This window comes from Podarcis gaigeae (assembly GCF_964106915.1).
Source record: "Podarcis gaigeae genome assembly, chromosome: 5".
In the NCBI taxonomy this organism is placed as follows: Eukaryota; Metazoa; Chordata; class Lepidosauria; order Squamata; family Lacertidae; genus Podarcis; species Podarcis gaigeae.
The window spans coordinates 45,266,977-45,285,143 of record NC_139681.1 but is presented as its reverse complement, the minus strand read 5'-3'; the positions used below and the strand labels follow the sequence as shown (position 1 = coordinate 45,285,143).

Below are 18,167 nucleotides of genomic sequence, written 5' to 3'. Positions count from 1 at the left end.
GTGATTTCTTAGTTAAAAGGAGACACGCAAGCATTCCATAGAACAACAGGCTGTGGGGGTAGTAGAAGGGTAATGGGGGAGGGGGGGAATACCTTGCAGTCAATTTCATTCATTGCCAAATCACTGCTATCCCGGTATCGTAAGAGAAAGTACTTTTTTTTACTGCAAAATCTGTCAAGTTTTCAAAGTATGTTCGTAAGAGCAGTATTTGTTTGGGTGGGAGGGGGGAATCAAAGCTAATATAAATTATCACCTTCAAACTCTTCTTTTTTCACATTGCTTTTACCCACATTGAAGTATGAGACAAAAAAATGATTCCAGTGTTGAAAGAGAGCCGCAGAGTGCACATTTCAGCAGCTGAGGGACCAGCCTTATATGAATAATCCGCTGCTGCCATCCCTTCTTCCTGTCACCCTTTTATTGATGTCAAACATATCGGAACACAAAATACGACTGTGGCTTCTTTGCTGTTAATTCATTTGAGTGCCACAGAGGGCGACCAAAATGTTTTTTTTGCTATTAGGTATCATCTCTTTCTTCCTGTAAAATCCTTTGAAGTACAAAGCAGAAGGGTGGACTGGCTCATGGAGATGCTGAAAAGAAAAACCTAAATGGAATGTGACATTGTTCTAATGTCAGTAGTTCGATAACAACATCCCTTTCCTAAACACATACATTACATTCAATTCAAAAAAAGGATGTTTCCTCTTTCAATAAAATGACATAAAGAACATGGTGCCTGTACAGGACTAGACTCATGCTCCCACCCCAATAATGTGACTTGTGGCAGCCTGGCTCTAGCCTCTCACCAACCTCTTCTGGGGCTTTTGCTTAGCTGGAATGGGCCCTTAAATTGTGATAACACTTCTACTTGTGTCTGGCTGGCTGTAAGCCTCTTATATTTGTACAATGGGCTACAGTCTAGACCTTCAGAAGTCAGCTCATTACTTGCTCCATCCATATCACCAGGGGCTGAGGGAACACTCAGCCCAAGACAACAGTCTAAGTAACTTGCATAGCTAGTTCTGGAAGCTCAAAGAGGCATTTAGATTTGAGTTTCAAAAGCATGTTGGAATGCAAGAGGTACCTGCTGAAGGAAATGAGGTGAGTCCCCAAACTAGTGAGAAATAGCACACCGGACAGCTCTTCAAAGAAGAAAACCAAAGCTGTCACAGAGTTGGTGGAAAGTCCCTTGTGTGAACAAGTGTTTGGTGGGAAATTGAGAGAAATCAACGTGGCACATGTCATTATTACTATTAAACACATTAACTAGGCTGTGTAGATGACAGAGCTTTACACTGTGGAGTGTGTGTGTGTGTGTGTGTGTGTGTGTGAGAGAGAGAGAGAGAGAGAGAGAGAGAGAGAGAGAGAGAGAGAAAGACATACACAGAATGAAACAAGTTGGACTTGGGCCTTAGGATACTAGAACAGAAATTGTGCTTTGGGGAAATATGCATGATAATGAAACCCTACATAAGGAAAATTGCAGAAAACTGGTATATTATCACACTGTTAATCCTGCAAGATGAAGCAGAGCAGCCAATTCTGCAAGTCCCAAGTCGGACTGCTGTCAGAAGGGTGGGAAGCTGAAAAGCCCCCATGTGTGAGCAGAAGCAAACTTGCATTTGCCTGGCTCTCAGTCTGTGAATTTACAGGACAAATTTAGGAAAGAAAGGTATATTGCAAATTAGTTTAAACATACAACTCCATTCAAGCAGTGGGATTAACAAAATTAGCCTCTTGCAATAGAAGCATCATAAGCAAGGTTGTACGCTGCAGATGATATATATTCTATACTGAATTTAAATTCTGTAGTCTGCGTGAAATAGGTTCAATAAACAAGCTGGCATATAACTTCCATTATTTCTGCTAATCACACTAAAGAGCAAGGAGTTGCAAAAGGCAACAGGTACTGGATATCTAGACACTGTCTAGTTTTTCAGATTTTACTTAATATCACATACCTACTTTCCAGTCCTAGCCCTTGCTTTCTGAAACTCAGTATTAATCTCTGTTCATGAGCAGCATTGTGTGGGTTTTCACACAAGTGCAGAAGAAACATAACACTGTGTAAAAGAAGAGATGCTGGTAGATAACAGTTTACAAAAAAGACCAGATGTATCTGTGAGGCAAAGTTAATTAGAGAAAAGAATAAAAGCTATTCTGAAGATATGCTGTAAGAGTATAGGAGAGGTCACTAGATTAGACCTTGGAAGGTTCTGTGCTGGACACAGGTAAGTCCCCCTCCCCGAAAATGCAAATATTTGTATACACAGTAGGTAATGAAATGGGGAGGAGATAAATAAGAAGCCCAGTGAAGTATAAAAGCTCTTCCAACCCCAAACACTAGATGGAGAGAGACTAGTTCATGAAGGTTCATTTTTGTTCTTGCTATATAATATGTATACCCCTTGGGATTATGTCTCCTAAGTGAAACAAAAATTCTGGCTTTAAAATTCTGGCTTTCAAAATGTCAGATTATGCTTGAGTGGGATCCTTCTCCACACAGGCACACTATCCATGCATGTGGGGATTCCTGAAAAACTCACAGCCCTTTTTATATCCTATACACATACCTACCTTTAGTGCACATGGAGGAAATCTGAGAGCACAAATTTTTATAATTGCCCTAGAGGACTATTTACCGTATTTTTCGCTCTATAGCACGCACCCGGCCATAACACGCACGTAGTTTTTAGAGGAGGAAAATCCGTAGGCATGCCAACCGTAGGCATTCCCTCCATAACACACACAGACATTTCCCCTTACTTTTTAGGAGGAAAAAAGTGAGTGTTATGGTCCAAAAAATACGGTACTTGGCTAAAGGGAGGTGGAGAGAAAAGGGGACCATTGAACCCCACTGGGATCCACCAGGGAAATTCCATAACCTCTGCAATCCTAAACACACAGGAAATTTAAAACTTGGAGGGAAACAAATTCATCTGCAGAGGTTTCCCTCCTGTTCACTGCTCTTTTTGAAGGCTGCACAAATAGTCTGGTGTTTGAGAGCTACCATAAACATCCAAGGGAGGGCATGTGCGTGAACAGAGGGGGTTTGTGAAATTATGGGCACTAGCCAATTGGGCTTTTCCTGCAACAAAACCACTGTCTCAAGGGATGTCTAAATTATCTTGTAACAAGTTACTGACAACTGCACATTTATCGCTGAATGAAACAATTGTCTGGAAGTGCCCTAAAAGGAATGACTGGCATTTCCAGCAGCCCCAAAAAACCCCCATCCCTGCCTAGTAACCATTCCACATCTCTCATGCTTTTTCTAGACTTAAACTTAGGTAATATATTGCCCCTTAACATTACATGGGGTGTGTGTGTGCCCTACAGTTAATTAATGTTCCACCTTTCAGCTTGTGCTGGGTGAACAGTGCATCAATATACCGGTATTCATTCATTTACAATGGTGGCCTACCTCTGCAAAGAATCTTTGAAGTCCTTAAGGAGCACTGATTATATTCCTCTCCCCACCCCCCCAAACTAAAGGGCTGGTTTACTGAAACTGACTTCTGGAAGCTCCTTTTGTCAGGTAAATAGTGGGTGAGTTAGTAAGACTGAAACAGCAGAAAGGCCTTTCAGAGAAGCTCAAAGTGACTCTATAGTGGCATTATTAAGGGGTCTCTGTGCAGCAGGATACCTGTGGAGATGCTATCTCTGAACAGGATTCCCAGAATAAAGGAAGCGCCTTCTGTGGAGGAAACCTGAATACACTATTGCTGAACGGCTACCCTACCTGAGCCCTATACAAAGATGTGTGTATCTCATTCTCTAGCTCCATTCTTGGGTAGAGAACTACAAAGTATGGTGCTTTTCCCCCAAAAAGAGTTCTTTATCTTACCTGTATGTGGCACCATTGAGCTCTGGATGAATCGCTTGCTGATCTATTACTGACCAAGGAGCTGTTGTGACAAAGAATTCCTTGTTCACGCAGTTTCGTAGGCTTTCAGGGATCCGACCTGAGGAAGGGGACAATTCAGATTCATAACAGGGTCAGGCACAAATCAGCCCAACTAATATGCAACAAGCTATATCCAAGTTGAGGTTTTCCACACCACTTGTGCTAACTCACACAGCTCTTTACTTCCCACCAAAATTCAGGGAGGGAAAGGAGTGCTGTAGAATTTGCTTACGAGTAAAACAATATGCAGTGCTTTCCCCTCGCCACACCCTGATACAGTGGCCAGATAAAAGTGCTTTGAAAGGCTGGATAATTTCCCACCCCTTTCCTGCACCAAGTCACTTTACAAGCCCCGTTACAGCAGTTTGTTGGTCATCCTGCAGACCTCGCCAGAATGAATGGAAGCTGCCCAAGATACTGTAACTTCCTCTACCCCATTGGCATTTCTCCCCAAAACAACTCCACATTGGGTAATGGTATAGAATCGACCCAGTTAGACACAGGAAAGGATGCAGAAGGTCAGTATAAAATTAGGCATGCTATAGCAGTGCCTGTTACACGTTTGGCATGTATTGGATGCTGGAGCCCTAGTGATTATGTGAAATCCTCAGTTATTCTGAAAAATACTTAGATAAAAGTCCACATCCCTTTTATTAGGAGTTTGCTCCATCATTAACATGATTTGCTACCATATCTCCATGACCAAAGTAGTGCCATTTAGCGCACTTGTGGTTTTGCCTTGAAGAGCAGGACTATAAATGCGTAGTACACAGTGCAGCATATCTTGACTACTTACCTAACAACAAACCAAATACAGTGGTACCTTGGACAACAAACGCTTTGGGTTACAAACACTTCAGGTTACAAACTCCGCTAACCCGGAAGTAGTACCTCGGGCTGAGAACTTTGCCCCAGGATGAGAACAGAAATGGCGCTGTGGCAGCAGCAGCAGGCCCCATTAGCAAAAGCACGCCTCAGCTTAAGAACAGTTTCGGGTTAAGAACGGACCTCCGGAACGAATTAAGTTTGTAACCCAAGGTACCACTGTAGGTAACAATATTATGGCTACGCCTCCCTAAGGAGTATTTGCAGGTCCAGTGCAGGAATAGCGTGATGTTATGGGATAGGGACACTCAAACTAAGAGAGTTCTGGCATAGAATCCCCTAATGGCAACATCACTTTGGTTCAATGTAGGTTTTCATGTAGCAATTGCTCCTGATGTTGCAGCTGACAACTAATAGAATTTTTCAGCTTAATGAGCTTTCTGAATGAACATACACAGGTGTGCATGTGTAATATTTAAATATGATTTAAAACAGGTTGCTGGAATCACGTTAACACTGTAGGTGATTTAAGTGTTAACCACAACTGCCCCCCTCCCCACAGTCTATGGAAGCAGAGGTATGCACCTTCCAGGACTGGTGTGCCACGTATGGTGATGTGATGTTCAGAGGTTCTTTAAACTATGCACTGGCACATACATGTGCAATCAACACTGGCGGGGACTACACCTGCACATGCTGTAGTGCCAGATGAAGCACTAGTACAGGCAAACACTTCATGGGATCTATAACATTTAAACTGGCCTATTGTGGTCTAAACCACTGAGCCTCTTGGGCTTGCTGATCGGAAGGTTGGCGGTTCGAATCCCTGCGATGGGGTGAACTCCTGTTGCTCAGTCCCAGCTCCTGCCCACCTAGCAGTTCGAAAGCACACAGTGCAAGCAGATAAATAGGTACGGCTCCGGCAGGAAGGTAAATGGTGTTTCCATGCGCTGCTCTGGTTTCAGTGTTCTGTTGCACCAGAAGCTGCTTAGTCATGCTGGCCACATGACCCAGAAAAACTGTCTGCGGACAAACGCTGGCTCCCTCAGCCAGTAAAGTGAGATGAGTGCCGCAACTCCAGAGTCAACTGCGACTGGACTTAACTGTCAGGGTCCTTTACCTTTTTATGGGCAAGCAAGTTGGTGTACCTGTGATAGCTCGGCGTATCTCTGTCGCGGCGGCTTCTCTCATCTCCAGTGAGGCCTGTTCGCTGTACCAAGCAGTGTGTGGTGTGCAAATTAAATTAGGAGCATCTTTTAGTGGTCCTTGAGCAAAGCTACAGGAAAACACCCCCCAAGAAACAAATATTGAGGTAAAAAAGTAAAGTTCACCAACATTTGATTTGATTTAATATTTCTATTCTCCTTTTCCAACAACAAATGTTGAGTTCTAAGCGGCTCACAACAATCAGAAAGCATTAAAAAGAAACAATAAACATCACAATCGCTACATCCAGATATTGCTAGACAAACACAGTAACATACAAATGAAGCAAACAACAACAAATTCATTGAAATGATTAATACAAATCCATAAAGTCAAAGTCAAGAAGGTGCATGCTCCCCAATTAACAGTGGTTGCCTATATATGTATAGTGATTGCCTTTATACAGAGGCAATCACCCTTCCACTATTGCTGACTGTTGTTCCTAGATACAGTGGTGCCCCGCAAGACGAATGCCTCGCAAGACGAAAAACTCACTAGACGAAAGAGTTTTCCGTTTTTGAGGTGCTTCGCAAGACGAATTTCCCTATGGGCTTGCTTCGCAAGACGAAAACGTTCTTGCAAGTTTTTTCCCTTTTTACCCCCCTTTTTCTAAGCCGCTAATAGCCGCTAATAGCGCTAAGCCGCTAATGGCCGTACTTCGCAAGATGAAAAAACCGCTAGACGAAGAGACTCGCGGAACGAATTATTTTCGTCTTGCGAGGCACCACTGTACCTGAAAAATTAGGCTAGAAGAATGATACAAATTGATCACGTTTTGAGAATCTTTTCTTGGCTTAATAACTGGAGTACGTCTGAGCCTTTTGTCTACACACACAAGCCCTTTTAAGTGTGCAGTAATTAAACCCATAAGTCTCTTACTAACCATAGAATCCCATTTTGCCCAAACCAGAAAACAATAGCTACCAGTCTTAGGAGATGCCAGGATCTTATAATCAGTTTTAAGTTGGTTTAACATCCTGGCTTGTTCCAAACCTCCAAACTGTAGTATCTGAAGTAGAACACCATGTATGGTTAATGAGAGACTTCTGGCTTTAATTCCTGGGTGTTGCAAAGGCAGGAGAGAAGGGGCAGCATTGAGGGTGGGGAGGTGGGCAAAGGCATGTACATATATTGTCTTTAAGCAGACAGATGATTGACCAAACTCAAGTCACATTCTCTCTCATTTTCTTTTAAAGTTGATTTTTATATGGTAAAACATCTCTCATCCACATTTTGCTACACATGCTGTGCGCCATCTGGCTGCCCATTTCATAAAAATAAGTGCTTCCCACATGTCTCTTGATTCCAAGACTTGCTTCTCTTAGATCCTTCCAGCGGTATCCACAAACAAGTTCAGCTTGAGGGGAGACCATCTGCACTGCACGATGATTCAGGCTATGAACACACTCCCCATTTACTCTGCATGCAGTGCGCTCCCATTGTTGGTTTGGGAAGCAGTGGACACACAACGTTAGCCACAATCCAGGTCTATCCTGTTATCAAACTCTGCACTTTGACACATTTTCCCCAAATCAGCTTTGATCCAAATTAGAAAAAAGAATGGCCTGGCTGCATTTTAAGTTGGTAATGACAGAGAAGGCCAGAAGGCCACATCTAGCCTTCCTCACCCCTAGCTTAGCATGTCACCTGAAACCAGGGTCATAATTAAGCTCTCTTCTCTTTAACCAGGATAAAGCTACCTGTGGCAATTAGCCACAACAGCTATGTTCTACCTCTGGTGTTGGGAGGCAGTATGCCGCTGAATGCCACTTTCTGGAAACCGTAGGAGTATCGCTGTGCTTGGGTCCTGCTTGCAGGCATCCCACAGGCACCTTGTTGGTTCATTATTATATGAACAGAAACGGCCTAGACTAAGCCTTCGAGAACATGCAGGATAGAAGTGCAAAATGCTACAAGTGAGATTTCGACTTACCTAAATGGTTCCGATTCATGCACATCCAGTGCTGCCCCTCGTATCCTTCCTTCCTTCAGGGCTTGAGTTAAGGCCTTTTCATCCACCAGACCACCACGGGCTGTGTTTACCAAAAATGCTCCCTGCCTCATCTGAAGGGAGCCAGGGAGAAAGAAAGGACTATTCAAGCACTACTATTACCAAGAGCGGGACATAAGCAGAGCATTGCCACCACTTCCCTGGCTTACTCCCGTAATGTAGCATCCTCTGGCCTCTGCAAGAGAGGTGAAGCAGCAGCCCTCAAGATATTGCTGGATTGCAACACCCATCTGACCATGGGTTATGCTGACCGAGACGGATTGGAGTTAGATTCCAACTGCCTCTCGAGGGGCATAGGTTCTTCACCACTGAACTGAGTCTATGAACGGTTTTTGTGGGGGGGGGGGGATCTCTCATCCTAGCAAAGAATGCTGTCCTAGTGGGATGAGTTCTAGGTCTGCATGAGGCTGGAGAGTATGTGAGTCAGCACAAATACTGATAGCAGCAAAGAAATAGACAAGGCTACAAGCAGATGCTGGAAAGAGATAATTTATTTCATGGAAAATGCCCAATAATTTGTCAACCATTTTCATCTTCCTTGGGAGAAAAGGGTCTCCTCCTCCTCCAGCAAACGCAGCTGACTCAATAACATACTTTGGAAATTGATTAGTAGAATGGAAGTATATTACCACTTTCCAGCACCAGTGTAAGCCCTGTCTTGGCGTTTGATGTCCTGAACGAGATCAGTGGCACAATGGCACACCACTGCGCTTGAGACGAGCCTCTGGTATGACAATGTCTCAGAGGCAAAATACTGGGGATGAGGCCATTGAAACTAGCACTAGGAAAATATCAGTTTTGGCCTAACAGCCTGCTGTGTAAATTTTTAAATGAGAGCATTGCATACCTGCTGCTGGTTTTTAAATGCTACCTAAAATCTCTCAACCTCAAAAGCACTTCTTACAGATTTCCTGAACTCTTCACTATGGTAAATAAATATTCAAATAGTAGAATATACCACTCTGGAAGCATTACATTTTAGCACCAACATACTTTGTGTCCAAGGTGCTTTCCTAGGTTATTAAACGCTGTACAATGAACATTATGCTAAGAGTCCATTTGCTACTTATCCATATGTTCATTTTGCATGGAATAGGGATAATAAAGATAGCTGCAGAACCACAGAAGTATAGGATAAAAGCAGCAGGACAGAAGCAGATTCCTCAGCCTTTGGGAGAGAAATCAGCCATTTTGGGGGGTGGGGCAGGAATCTAGAACTCATGACTGAATTAGGAACAAAAGAACAACTGTTGACAGAGACTTCCTCTGGCAGAATTTAATGCACAGTTTTTCTGGTCACCTAGGTGACCTTTGCCCTGAACATGTCTGGGAAACTGTGCTTGTGTTGGGCTAGTCTGGGCATTACTTTATGACACACAGAATCATAGAATTATAGAGTCGGAAGGGACCACATGGGCCATCTAGTCCAACCCCCTGCAATGCAGGAGTTTCCCCCACAACATGGGGTTCAAACCCACAACCCTGAGATTAAGAGTCTCATGTTGTTATTTCAAAAGAGCAAGGATGAGGAGAACCTGGATGAAAGACTCCAACCCAGTTCCTCAAAATGCACTACAGTGGTACCTCAGGTTAAGTACTTAATTCGTTCCGGAGGTCTGTTCTTAACCTGAAACTGTTCTTAACCTGAAGCACCACTTTAGCTAATGGAGCCTTCCGCTGCTGCCACGCCACTGGAGCACGATTTCTGTTCTTATCCTGAAGCAAAGTTCTTAACCCGAGGTAATATTTCTGGGTTAGCTGTAACCTGAAGCGTACATAACCCAAGGTACCACTGTATTTCAAATAAGCCATTGATGTAAGCAAGTCTTGCGCCAACAAGACCAAATGACTAGAGCAAATAAAGCGAAAAGTATTGTAGGTGTGTCACATTCTGCAACGTTAGGCTGCTAACTGTAATTTACTGGCAAGCATTAAACCAACCTGCTTAAGTTCCATCACTTAACATATATAATGTGCAAAAGACAGATGAGCAGATTAGCTATAACTCTCAACTATCCCAAAGGTAAAAATGCATATGATTATTGTTTGCAGCTGCTTGGCATTATCACTGTGCCAGCAGGAATTCCAGACCTCAGCAGCCACACATTCCTAGAGCGCAGTTGGAGCCAACAAGATGATCCTCCTCCGTTCAGAATTACCTGCTTAATCGTAAAGTCATTGATAAGGTGGTGATTATGTTCATTGAGGTTACAGTGTAATGACACACAGTCGCTCTGGTACAGCAGATCCTGGAGTGTGTAGACCCGCTGGACTCCCAGGGACCTTTCTATGCCATCCTGCAGGTATGGGTCATAAAAGATCACATTGAAGCCAAATGCCTTGGCTCGAACTGCAACTGCTTGCGCAGTGCGACCTAAGCCAAAAGAAAAAAGAAAAAGGCAGAGAGTTGTCATAATAGGCTTGGCATTCGCTGCATGAATTCCAACGGGTGCATTGAATGGTACCAATTGGCACGACTTGCTGCCAAACGCTTTCTCTGACCACAGCAAAGGTGTTCATGCTGCACTGATTCTCTCCTGTGTTATATCCCCGAGTTAGTGCTGCTGAAATGCGGCACCTGAAAAATGGGAGGAAATGATACTAGCACACTGGTCGGAGCCAAGGAGAGGGGCTTTGCAAGTTTTACCACTCGCTTCCTGCGTCTTACTATCTGCCACATGCCCAATCAATGCTGGGCTACCATACCAGCAGGCTTCATAAATAGGCAGCGAGTTTGCAACATGGCCAAACTGGAACAGCTTTATATTTGTGGTACGTTTTTAATGTAGCCCTCAAAATTGAATTGTGGGGCCCAGGTATCATTCACCTCCCTGACCAGCACTGAAATGCTCTATACCCAATAAAATAACTCCTTCTGAATGCAAAGAACAGAAAGCCTACCTGCACTATCCTGTTATTTCAACGATTTTGACTTTTTATGGAATTAATTGGCTTAAATGGAAGTTTCTGTAGTGGCCAGTGAGCTACTTTTAGTTCATAGGGTCACAAGGTGTGCAAAGCCTGTTCCAGTGGCATAGTAATAATACTGTCCTGATCTGCCTTTAAAGGTGATATGGACAATAGCTCTTATTTTAGACTGCAAGAATTCACAAATGCATACCATGAATATACAAATGATAGCTATTATCAGCAAGCCCCCATTACTCATTACCTGTTACTCATTATATATTTTTAAATGCTGGCACCTTGCCCTAAGCACTTGACAACTGCCTCATGTCAACTGACCTGGAATTTCATTTACTGTAATGCAAAATTGGGTCGGGGGAAAGAGGGGACAACATGCCAGAAACCCATCCAGGTATACTGATATTTTTACATGAGCAAGAGGGTATCAGAGAACATCATGATTTGTGTGTTTCTCCTTCCCTACTGTTAGGTTTTAAATCTAAGAGCTGGATTCTTAGGACAGAGTCCTACTGCCAACTTAGTTGAAGGTCAAACATGAACCATGTAATGCAGCGTGTATAAGGGCATTATTTGAATCTGCCTTTAGAATACAAGCAGCTACGGCATTTTTTTTAAAAGTCCATTAACTATTTGCCAATGCACTTCAGATGTAATTAAAATGAACAGCCATTGCTATATGAATCCATAAAGGGAATGCAACACTAGTGTAAAGCCAAATTCTCAAACTGGAAGGAGGGAACTCTAGCGGGCAAGGAACGAATGTCCACTGCAAATAAGTAACACAGCTTATCAAAAGTACTAGAGTGCAGATCTTCCGCACCCACAGTGGTAACTAAAGTGCTGGGTTCTAGCCACATTTAAGCCTCTGACCTAAAAGAGGAAGTCATGTTAAGGAAATCTGATTATGATCATCTTTGGTAGAACAACAACAACAACAAAACCCCTCTGAGCCTTATTTATTATAAGAGCAACTTGTTTGCTGTAGCCTCCCCCCCACCCTTTCCTTCTGCGCTCTTGCTGAATGGCTATTTAATTGGGCATGACTAAGACAACTGTCATGGTTTGGAAGCAAAGGTTTAATAAGGCTCTTCTGATAAAGAGGGACAGCTGCAGTGCAATCAGCAGGTCATTATCCACAATGTCATTCCAATTCAATGTCACCGCCTGGGCTCAACTAACCGACTTCTACATCAAGATAGGAGTCTTCTTTTCAGAAAATGGAGAGAAAGCCAAAGAACCAGACGTAATCATGCCTTCATGTCGGAAAGTAGGTGAATGGAATAAAATAATGTGGATTCTGCTGGGATGGTTTTTTTCTCTCTCTCTCCCTTTCTTGACTGCCATATTTCTGAACAGATGGAATGGAAGAAGCACACCTATCTTTGATTGCAATTACTCATTAAAGTACAACTCGGGGCCTGGTGTAGAAGAAGTTGGAGAAAAATATGCACAAATGCCTATTAATTAGCTAAATTTACACTGAGTGTTCACGGAGGTGGGGTGAACCAAAAGAGTACTGAGTCTCCCAACAGCAACTACTGGAGAGCGACCATAGCTCAGAGAACATAAGCTAGTTTGCAATTGAGCATCTCTAGTCTCATCAGCTGATGAGGCTGTGCTCCTTGTTTTGCATTGTACTGGAACAGTTGAACTCAGGAGCTCTGAGCCCCTCACAAGCAGGGCTTCTGTGGACTGGGTGCTAAAAGCAAGCAGATGTTTTAGCTGAATTCTGCAAATTGCATAAATGATATTTTTCTCTGGTGAAAGAAAAACAGCCGGGGATTTTAAATACCCGCCTCCTCCTTCAACACACACTGTGCAAGGCTGCAGCTTCCTCAAGCAAATGTTGCAGTTGCAAAGCACGATGTCAGAATCCATGCAGATCTCCTTGTAAAGCCCAACCCCCTGTTGTTTTACTGAAAGAAATGTCACCCATTTTGAATAAACATACCAAATCCAATTAGGCCGAGGGTTTCGCCTCTAATACGAGCTGCTCCAGAAGCCACCTCCCGAATCTGCTCCACGCTCTGCACTCTGGTTCCTTCCCTCAGTGCCTGGTAGAGCCAAGTGTTCCGTCTGTAGAGATTCAGGACATGGCACATCGTGGAGTCTGCCGTCTCTTCTACTGCAGCCGAGGGGATGTTGCAAACAGCAATTCCTGGTGAATGGGGCAGAAACCTACGTTTTAGTGATCAAGACTGAGGCCAGGAAATCTCAAGGTTTCACACTAGTGCATGGTGTTCCAAGTTAACTATGTTCTCTATGTTCTCTTGGAACAATTCATAATGCGTAATATCGGAAGGCTTGAATCCAGACCCATGTTGCATGCTGCATGAGAACAAAGAGCTACTAATGGCTCCTAGCCACGAGAGCTATCCCCGACCTTCACGGTTGGAGGCAGCAATGCTTCTGAAGAGCAGCTGCTGGAAACCACAGGAGAGGGGGAGTGCTCTTGTGCTCAGGTCCTGCTTGAGTGTTTCCCACAGGCATTTGGGTGGTCACTGTGAAAACAGGATGCAGGACTAGATGGTCTCTTAGCCTGATCCAGAAGGCTCTTCTATGGTGGTGCTGAAGTCCCTGAGCATAGAAAGACATGGTAGGTTCTAAGCCAGCCTCCTTCTGCTTGGAACCAGGCCAAGTAACATAGGAAGTTGTCTTATACCAGGTTCCCCTTGCCCCATGCTGTTGACTCCAACTGGCAGCAGCTCTTTGGAAAAGAAGGGTGTTTTTTCTCACCTGTTCCTTGATCCTTTCAACTGCAGACACCAGGAATTGAACCTGGGGCCTTCTGTATGCAGAACACATGCCCTGCCACTGAGCTACAGCCTAAAGTGAACAACCCTTCCAGCTGCATTCTTAAGAGTCCTGAGAATCCATTACCATATGCCTGTTCTGGCCGTTTGTACCAGCTTTGAAGCTGACGGCCCTTATGACCTTCGTACAGTGCATCTAAGTTATGGTGCATGTAACTCATGAATAAAACTCAAAGGAAAGGGGAAATGTTGTATGAAAATTTTAGTAGACTGCACCAGCACCACAGTATGAAAACCATGGCTAAGGACGGACCCTTTTAAACTTGTTTCATTTCACCCCCCAAACAAGGCTACTTTGACAAAGAACGAATTTATGAAAAATTCAGGGCCAAATTCAGATATTGTCAACTATTTCCAACCTTCCTGTGGATGTCTGGAATGGAACTCACAAAGCAATAAATCAAAACTGAGCTGATTCCACACAATATCACCATATGGGGCTGATTTTAAACCAACTAGGGTTTAAAATTAAATGCTGTTTTGTGGACGCTCTTAGACCAGTGACTCTCAGATGCTGGTGGGAGTCCGACTCCCACCAGTCCAACCCATCATGACCAATGGTCAGGGAAAATGGGAACTGTGGTCATATGGAGGGCTACAAGTTCCCGATCCCTGTCTCAGTTCTAACACTCCTTACTCCTTTTAAGTCATCCTTTCCTTAGGATTTCAAATGAGGCTGCTAAGTAATATGGCTTTTCCTGACCCTTCTACATGCAGGAAGATTATTCTCCTTCATGGGATGGAGCTGCTACCCAAGGTAATGCCTAGACATGCAAGGTGAGATACTAGGGTTAAGTAGTGTAAGCAGCTTTGGCAAAGCATTAACAATGTTCACTCAGCACAGGACAGACTCCTGCCAGGATTCCAGAGAATGAAAAGTTCAGCACAATTTGCTCCTTTTCCAGGCCTGCAGAATTATGTCCCCATCGCACCAGGAATTATGGCATTAGCATACTTTCCTCCATCTGTCCAAAGTACTTTAAAAACAAAACTCAACTTGATCCCGTTTCTCAGACTTAGTCCTTTTATCGATATACAATTTAAAAAATAGCATTAAAGAGCTATTCAGGGGCCTGAAAGTGATCGCCAAACATGCTGTGTATGAAACACTGAATAATACATACATATTGCTTGCTGGGGGAGGTCAGCTGGTGAGCTTCATGGCTCTGGAGTGTCTTGAAGCCATCCCTTGCTTGACACTCTAATGCAGACATAGGCAAACAACTCCCATCATCCCTGACCACTGGTCCTGTTAGCTAGGGATGATGGGAGCTGTAGTCCCAAAACATCTGGAGAGCAGAGTTTGCATATGCCTGCTCTATTGTCTACACTTGACTACAGTGTACAGTGGCACTTCCCACTGTAGTCTGGTGCTTCCCTATAACAGTATTTCCCCCTTAAATCAGCCTGGGCAAATATTCACAGGAAAAGTGGCAGCTGGAAGTGGTATGGAAAAAGATGCAAAGCACTCAAGTAAATGTATAACTTTTAATAGCTACCAAAAGTTTGCCATGGGCAATGTACCAAAATAAGGAGAAAAAACAAGATGGAATTGCAATGCATACATTAAGACCTAAATGTCGACAAGGCCCCAAAGCTTCAGGTGCCAGTAGGCATTTTTCTCTCTGCTGTCAGTGGTTTTCCTGTTTTAAATGTTACACTGTTATAGGACAAAGATAAAGAGCTATCTAATAACGAGCTGAACCAATATTCCACCTAGATCACTTGTGCCAATTCTGACAGAGTCTTTACAAGCCAACTACCTGAGGTCTTTTAACCAAGAATGCCAGTGGTAGCTCTTCACTGGACTAAAAATCTTCCCAGTGAATATAGTAAACATATAGATGTAGGGTTCACACACACACACACACAATTAAAGCAGTTAGAATTACATCTGATTATATTCTCTTTCTTTTTTCCCCATTATTTCATTCACTATATGCATAGAACAGAAGGACTGGAGACAGGGAAAGAGCCATCAGAAGGAAAATTTCAAAATGTACATGGCAGCCCTTGATTACTTGAAAAAAACACCAAAAAAATCCATGAGAAGCTTCTCAGTCTACAAATCTATGACAGCAAAGTCATGCTGTAAGTAAAACAGCAAAAAGCTCTCAGGCAAGTTTTTTTTAATAAGAAAAAAAACCCTGTAGATGATCCAGCAAAGTGTCTTGTTTGGAATGCCTGCTGCAGAGAATGTGTGTTTCTTTAGTTTTATTAAGATTTACAATGGAGTACTCCATAGCAATTAATCACTTTAATGACACCCTATCGACAAACATATACAGCTGGCACCCTATAAAGATCAATTTTATTTTATATGCTAATGCAGTGGCACTCATTAGTGATAAAACAATTAACGGTGCTGCTTGCAAACAGCTCTCTAGCATTTTAGTAGCACACAGAAATGGCCAATATGTTATAATTCTTAAATCTAGTTAAGAATAACATAATTAGTTGCCTATGTTTGTTGTCAGGCAAAAAGAGACTTCATTGCTAAGAGATTTAAAACCAAGGGGACTATTGTCTACATGCCAGGCCATTCCGTTAAACAATGTTTTTTTTTTTTTTGAAGAAACCTGCCAACTGTTGATCTGGAGCATTAGTGTCTAATCAAATGCTTGCATGGACATGGATGTTGCTCTATGGTATTGTATCTGTGCTGGCAGGCTATCCATGTATGCAATAGGCAGCAGCCACCAGAAAGGAGGAGGCAAAGTAACCCACGCCATAGTAATCTATGGACCATCTCTCTGCCAGTGGAGCTTCATGTCCCATCAGAACATTACACGATGTTTTATTCCATTTACAGTTGAGAATGTGGAAGCCCTTAGCTGCAATGAAACTGTGCTATCTGCACTGGAGTTCCCATATGGTCTTTGAAGCAGCTGCATCACAGCAAGCAAAACAGAGCTGCTTTGTCGTATGCAGGGATGGAATCAAAGTCACTCCAACCAGAAACCTGCTGTAAACATGATTCTGAGACAATCAAGTAATTTGTTCTACTTAGAACGAAAACCAAAAACATAGTTACGGAGGAGGCACTGAAGTTACGTCTAAAACATACCAAGTTCCCCTGCAGCTTTGATGTCTATGTTGTCATAACCGCTGCCTATTCGAACAATGACTCGTAAGGCCTTGAACTTCTCTAGGTCTTCCCGGGTGAGAGTGATAGTGTGGTACATCATTGCTCCAATGGCTTCATTTAAAACCTAACACACACAAAAAAGAAGGAAATAATAGACATTAGTGAAGCAGATGGACATGTTCCGGTAACAGCTGTTGAAGTCCGGTGATGAGTCATGCACAAATATCTAGTAAGGCACTTGGTTCAATCTGATTAAGTGGTTAAAGACTCCCAAGTAATAATGAAAACCCTAAAGAACTCCAGAATAAATGTGTGTAGCTCTCACTATGTGTGTGTACATGTGTGCAAGTATGTATGTATGAAATTTTGCCCTGAAGGATCAGTCTTCATTTGAGGTCAAGAAGCTTAAACTCTGGAAAGAACTTAGGTGGAATAGGGCCACTGCCCAAACTAGAATCATAAGCAGTGAGAATCTGCGTGTGCTTTGTGCTCTTTTGTCTGGTGTCAAAAATAGAAATACATCACTGCTTCCCTCTGAATGCCTCTGCCCCTGGATAATCTTTCAGTTCTAGAAATATTTTGCATTAGATCCTGGATTGTATCGAGTGTACTATATGCCCCCATGTAGTCCCATGATAATACCTCAATCAAAATAATACTCAACAATATCTAGATCTTTGCATATCTAAAAACTCTCAAATCCCTGGTGATGTAGGCTACTTCTCTTTGAACAACGGTAATCGAAATGGGAGAAAAGGAAGTATGACTTCTCCAAATGGTCAGTGCAACTGGCCCCCAGCTCAATCCATCATTAACTACCTGTTCTCTTTCTCAACTGGAAGTTTATTTTAGCTTCTACACTATCCCTTAGGATACCAGAAAATCCACAAATATATATTATTGGGTGATGAAAGGACTGATTTCCCTCCTAGATTGAGTAAATATGGGACTTCCTGGAGGCATTTGCAGTCCCTTTCTCCAGCCCCCAGACTGCACCCTACATATATGGGCTCTGAATTGAACGTGCGGGAGACAAAGATGAAACTGTTCTGGACAAAAGCTGGATCAAAAAATACTTCTCACTTTGGATACTCGCTCACTAGTTGACTAGAATTCTGCAGCCCATGAGGCTGCCCTGCTTGTCTTACTGACAGAGAGTTGCATCCAATGCTAGTCTTAATCGAAGTAGACCAAATTAAAATAATACACATGACCAACTTAGGTCAATTAATTTCAATGGGTATAACTTAGTTGGATACAACTCAAATACAGCAGATCCTCTGGGTTAATACACATGACCATCATACAATGTAGTTAATGAAAGAAAGGGGCTTGATAGAGGTAATTTTTATCACACACTACCAATCTTCACTGGTGCAAGGGGTG

General features: G+C 43.0%; 1 protein-coding gene across 10 annotated transcripts in view; it reads right to left on the bottom strand.

Moving 5' to 3' along the window:
* Positions 1-18,167, bottom strand: part of CTBP2 (C-terminal binding protein 2) — a 200,580-nt gene that overhangs the window by 1,460 nt on the left and 180,953 nt on the right. For 8 of the 10 annotated variants that reach the window (XM_083741227.1, XM_083741224.1, XM_083741223.1 and 5 more), the window contains 6 exons: positions 16,761-16,905; positions 12,832-13,038; positions 10,112-10,326; positions 7,875-8,005; positions 5,884-6,011; positions 3,851-3,968 (listed from right to left, as the gene is read on the bottom strand). In XM_083741227.1, the coding sequence (XP_083597353.1) occupies positions 3,851-3,968; positions 5,884-6,011; positions 7,875-8,005; positions 10,112-10,326; positions 12,832-13,038; positions 16,761-16,905 (944 nt within the window). Of the gene's footprint in view, positions 1-253; positions 608-3,850; positions 3,969-5,883; positions 6,012-7,874; positions 8,006-10,111; positions 10,327-12,831; positions 13,039-16,760; positions 16,906-18,167 lie in introns of all 10 variants that reach the window. The other 2 variants (XR_014564925.1, XR_014564926.1) reach the window with 2 other exon arrangements.